The sequence below is a fragment of the Vespula pensylvanica genome, chromosome 11 (assembly GCF_014466175.1).
Source record: "Vespula pensylvanica isolate Volc-1 chromosome 11, ASM1446617v1, whole genome shotgun sequence".
Classification (NCBI taxonomy): Eukaryota; Metazoa; Arthropoda; class Insecta; order Hymenoptera; family Vespidae; genus Vespula; species Vespula pensylvanica.
In genome coordinates, this window is record NC_057695.1 from 4,667,966 (window position 1) to 4,673,983 (window position 6,018).

At 27.3% G+C, this 6,018-nt stretch overlaps 1 protein-coding gene and 1 long non-coding RNA gene across 2 annotated transcripts in view; both read left to right on the plus strand.

Annotated features, from left to right (window-relative positions):
* Positions 1–822: 822 nt before the first annotated feature.
* LOC122632932 (zinc transporter 7) lies at positions 823–4,204 on the plus strand. The gene is made up of 2 exons (XM_043820259.1): positions 823–1,215; positions 1,684–4,204. The coding sequence occupies exon 2, from the start codon at positions 1,724–1,726 to the stop codon at positions 2,777–2,779; it is 1,056 nt and encodes a 351-aa protein (XP_043676194.1). The 5' UTR covers positions 823–1,215; positions 1,684–1,723; the 3' UTR covers positions 2,780–4,204.
* A 222-nt stretch (positions 4,205–4,426) lies between these two features.
* Positions 4,427–6,018, plus strand: part of LOC122632936 — a 12,745-nt gene continuing 11,153 nt past the window's right edge. The window contains exon 1 of the long non-coding RNA XR_006327974.1: positions 4,427–4,946. This is a non-coding gene — a long non-coding RNA (uncharacterized LOC122632936). The remainder of the gene's footprint in view (positions 4,947–6,018) is intronic.

Consider the following 6,018-nt stretch of genomic DNA (forward strand, 5'->3'; position numbering starts at 1 on the left):
TTAATTTCTCCTCAATATTTTTTGTATTTTCGCGCGATAAAAGTCAGCGCCATCTTGATCATGTTTATTATTAGTACTTTCCTTTCTGGCAAGGAAAATGTCGTGTTTCGTTTTTTTTACGATGAAAAGTTATTACATTCAATAATATGTCACGTTTTTTTGATAACGATATTCATTATATCGATTGTTATTCATATATGTATTCTATATTATTTTTAGTTTTGTCTTAAATTGAGGAATTATTTAATTTAATTCAAACACTTCCTATATTTCTATTACCTAATGTGTTAAGTAGTAGCCCTGTTAAAATAAACATTTACTTTTAGAATTGTATATATATATACATATACAAAGTAGTATTCATCTATTTAGTAATCAGTTTCTATACAGACCTCGTATCTGTTGGTAGTTAAGACAGAACTGGTATACAAAATTTATAAACAAAGTACGAAATGAAAATACTATAAACTAATCGAAATAATAATTATTTTCAAATGTAATCGAAAAATATAAAGTGAGAATGTTATAAACAATAAATTGATTAATTTTAATTTACGCATAAGTGACATAATCTAAAAATTTTTTATTGACTAAAAAGAAAATATTCTATTCCTACCCTTGTATTATATTATATTTTAATATAGTTAAACAAAAACACAAACAATTTAACATAATCTATTAACTTGAAGGACGTTAACAAAAAAAATAACCTATAACGAAACGCACTAAAATGACTTCGTATTTATTTCTTATCATTTCGTCATTATGTAATTTAAAGTATATTAAAAATAATTATAAAGTCATTAATAACTATCTCGTATAGAGTAAAGGATATATACGAAATATTCGATCTATTTTATTTTTAACGAATAATCATAAATTTATGGGAGAAATTCTTTTTCTTTTGATTTTAGAAAATTTCGTAAATACGTAAGTAGAATTTATAAACCGAAATGATGTAAATAATTTTTTGTTGAAGTTTGCAAATCATTTATCTATCTATTTAACGACTGAAAGCATTGAACTGTGCGATATGTAGAATATGCTCGCATACGTATGTGTAGTGTTGCTGGTGTACAGTGCCACGAATGTTTTTGCGAACCGGTTAAAGCGAATTATTAGTGATTTATTATCATGAATTCGTTCTAAGGAAGAATTATAAATTATTGTTGGATTAATTACAATTCCTGGCTGTTTTGGACTTTGTACAAAAAGGTAAGATTTTGAAAAATGTAAAGGTTAGGATATCCCTGTGAACGTGTCACACCAGAGTATGTAGTTACGATGATATTAACCTTTTGCACTCGTATGTCGACTTGCTCGACATTCTTTAGAATGTAATACTAATAATTTTGTATCGTACAATTTTATATTTTCATTAAAATAACCTATGTGGAATATATATTTTTTCTATAAAAAAAATAAACAGTGCAAGAGGTTAATAATAATATTTAAATTAAATATTAATAGTTATTTTTAATGTAAACTTTGTTACAAATTAGAATATTACAAATATTTTTAATAAATTGGTTAGTTGATTGTCCATGAGTTATTTATATCTTTATTTTTGTATAGCAGATGTTAGTGATGAATGCTATCATATTTTTCATTGCATATGTATTTTATTCTTGTTATATTTTATATATATGTGATTAATATAATAATATATTTATTTCGTTTTAGGAAGTGTTTTTAATAGAATTAATCCTGGCGCCTAAACAAAATGCTTCCGCCATATTCACACAAGGATTCACGCAACATTGGAAGCCGTATCAAGGAGAAGCTTCTTGGTTGGAAGCGTTTAATTTTTTCTGACAAAAATACCAGGAACTTATTTTTGTTTTTAATTTTAAATTTATCTTTTGCTTTCGTTGAGTTATCGTATGGAATATGGACAAACAGTTTGGGCCTAATCTCAGATAGTTTCCATATGTTTTTCGATTGTACCGGCTTGTTGTTTGGTTTGGCAGCATCAGTTATTACGAAATGGAGAGCCAACGACCGATATTCGTATGGTTATCTACGTGCAGAAATATTAGGTGGATTCGTTAATGGATTGCTATTGTTATTCATTGCTTTCTTTATAATGTTTGAAGCTGTTGAAAGAGCTATCGAGCCACCTGATATAAAACATGAAAGACTTTTTACTATATCTGTGATGGGACTCATAGTGAATTTAGTAGGAATATATGCCTTTCAACATGGACATGGGCATGGTCATGGTGGTCATGGGCATTCTCATTCTCATAGTAGTGGACATGGCCATTCTCATTTAAATCATAATCACAGTCACCATCATCTTGATATTGAAATTGATCCAACTTTTACTGGTAATAATTCTCAAATTATGAAAGGAGTTTTTCTACATATACTAGCAGATACTCTGGGATCTGTAGGAGTAATTATATCAGCTGTTTTGATGCAAATGTTTGGTTGGATGATAGCTGATCCTATTTGTTCCATGCTCATTGCAGTATTGATAGTGTTAAGTGTACTCTCATTAATGAAAGAATCTTGGGAGATTCTTATGCAAAGACAACCTCCGGCTTTGGATCATGTTTTACCACAGTGTTACAATAAAGTGACCCAATTGGCTGGAGTTTATAGTGTGCAAGAACCACATTTTTGGACACTTTGTTCTGATGTTTATGTTGGTTGTATAAAACTGGAAGTGGCACGAACTGTAGATCCAAAGTATGTGGTTGCGCATACTCAAATGATTTTTCAAGCAGCAGGTGTGAGACAACTAACTGTGCAATTGGATTATGCACCTATGTGATCTCTTAGAAACGTGCGTATTGTAAAGTGTTCTTATAAATGCTCCAGAAGTGTATTCATTTGTCGACTTTGTCAAAAAGGCGTAAGAAGTACAGCTCTGATGCAAACTATTTTTGCGATTTTGGGTCTGTGCGGTTGCTTAGTTTTTAATAGAGGAGAATATCAATTTCAATTACAAATTATTTAAAGAATTATATATAATTTGCCAACTGTCAGCCATTGGAGCCATCAATATAGGACCTTTTAATCCTAAAGCTCTGAACTGCTGTTTCCTAGCATTTTGAGCATCATACTATAGATCATACTATAGAAAATATATAAATCCAAACAATGTTGCATTTCATTATATAATTAATAAACTTTTATTTCTGTTTTTAAATGAATGTGTACAGATCTCTCTTGAGATCTGGATTTTTTTATGATTACAAAAATGTTGTTGTAACCTATATCTATTAAATCGAAATTTATAGATAAATTATCATTTTCAAATATTAAATGTAATCATAAGATTTTCATTTTTATATATTTATGCAGAGATGCTCATTTTTAGGTTGTATTAATGATTTTTACCAATATATCATCATTTAATAATAAACAAAAATAGAAGGTTTTTAATATTTCGTTGAAGTAATTTATATGTAATACGATTTATGTACAATACTTATTTTGTAATAGAAGTGTTATTCCATTATAAATTACTACTCGAATATTGTAAAAATAATTAAATCGAAGGCAATTATAATTATATTAAAACCAATAGAATTAATTCCGTACAAATCTTTTAAGAAACATCTGTCAAGTTTGATTTTTGCATTTAAAAAAAAAAAATGACACGATATTTTCTATATACTTGTGCATAAATAATGTATATGTTTTTGTAATTAATTTTCTTTATCGATGAATTTTATTTTGGAAGAGTTACTTTTCATATATATATATATATATATATAGGCAAGTGTGATGCAGTATTACTAATGGACAATGAGCTAGACAGAAACTACTATAAATCATCATGCAATTTTAAGATAAAAAACATTTTTCAAACGAATATACAGCTTATTATAAGAAAACAAGAAAAATGAACAAAATATTTACATTCCATGACGTAGATCAATCATTAACGAAGATTTAACCAACTAACTTTTCCCGCTAAAAATTTAATTAATGCAATTTTAATAATACTTAAATTAATAACGCATGAAATTTCATTCTAAGGAATGAATCATCGTAATATTAATTTGCAATAATTAACATTAAAAAAAAGCGATTGTTTAATGATTAATCGAAACCATAAAAGAAACGTATACCTTTTTTTATCGTACTGTTGTGAAACTTGTATGATGCGTCTTATCGCCATAGTAATTATTCCAAGTCAGAACTCTCGTATTGTTATGTTTTCATAATCTTAATATATAACCTAAAGAAACGCATGTAAAAAGAAAAAAAAAAAAAACTATAATAATAAAGAAAGAACGAGGAGAAGAAAAAGGATATCTTTATCCGAAAAAGATAAAGATAATAAAAAATACTTCTAACGAATTTTTTTTATCGTTTTTCCCTTTTCTGAAATGCTTGCGTGTATAATATATATATATATATATATATATATATATATATATATTATGTTGTGTATATTCGTACATACATATAATCTCAAATACGTATTACATTTATTTTAGAGGATATGTATACACATATAAATACATAAAGGTTTATAATAAAATTACTTCGAGTTGATTTCACACGTTGAAGTTTCAATAGCATTAAATCTCTATTAAATAATTTTCACAGACAATAACGTGTAACGTACGGTAACGATTTTACCGACAGTACCGACGGTAAAATAGATCTTGTCAAAACGATTACGTATTTAGTTTTTTTTTTCTTTCTTTGTCGTAAAGTAGGCCCACAAATATGACATATAACATCCGAAAAGGAATTTTTTTTTTTTTTTGTTATTTCTTAACGTTACAATTATTAATGGTGTTTTGTACGTGGCAGATAATAGAAAATGTTTACTACTTATATAATAGAATAATAACGAGCGTGTATGTGTGTGTCTAACGATAAGTAAATAACCTACCGTTATAAAATCATTCAGTATGAAAGTGTAAGAAGAAACATATCGAGAAGAAGATCTGACGAAGCTGAATCAAAAATAATTGCAGGTTAGATTGTATTATTTTCTATTTTCCTCTCTTTTTCTCTTGATCCTTCTTGGTTTCTTCTTTAATAAAACTTTTTTTTGACAGATCGGATTTATGGCAGTATGATTTGTGCGTTTTGTACGCAAATGGTCGAATACTTAAGCCAAATATTGATAATTATTAATCTCGTATTAGCGTTCTGAAATATTGCAGGAATACAACAATTATAATTATTAACTATGCGTTAATTCTACGACGTGATTTGGCAGTTTTTTCTTCGAACGATATATCTCGTAGCTGTACATATAGACGAATTGTCGTATGTATATATATATCTCATAAAATTACAATTTATCGACTTTTTATTTTTTCTTTTTCTCTTTTTCTTTCATATCTATCTTGGATTTGTTAGGGTTAAAATTTATAATATAAAATTTCTCTAAAATTCCAACAATATGTCACTTGCCTTAAACCTGTTTTTTTCTGTTTCTTTCTTTCCTTTTTCTTTTATTTCTTTATTTTATTATTTTTTTGTCAAATTTTTTAATCGTAATCTTCCATATACAACATTTAATAATATCGACGATATAATGTACTAGTGATAATAATAATATATTACTCTGAGTCGTATCTTACAATCCATCTAACAACGATGAACGTAATAATTATCGCAGTCGCAACAGCCTCTTCTTTAATAAACATTCCAATCGAGAAAATAAGATGTATGTATTATTATTAATTTTGGTCTTGCTATAATCATTAGCTATGATTTCTGACAAGAAATAGAATCAACAAAAGGAAAATTTCTTCTTGGTGATTAATGAAGCCATAGAGTCAACTGTTTCTTTCTTTCTTTCTTTCTTTTCTCGACAAAGTCTATTTTATTCATTTTTATTTATCAAACAATTAGCCCATAATAGTAATATCTTTGAATAATTCAAGGAAATGAATACTGTTAAGACTAAGAGCAAAGCTAGTAATGAATGTAAGTCATTCCCTTTTTCTATTCTAATCAAAACTTTGACATATCATTATTATAATCATCATCATCATCATCATCATCATCAACATCATCATCATCATCATCATCATC

Excerpts from the sequence above, each read along its gene's own strand:
- LOC122632932 (XM_043820259.1), top strand. The coding sequence starts at position 1,724 with ATGCTTCCGCCATATTCACACAAGGATTCACGCAACATTGGAAGCCGT.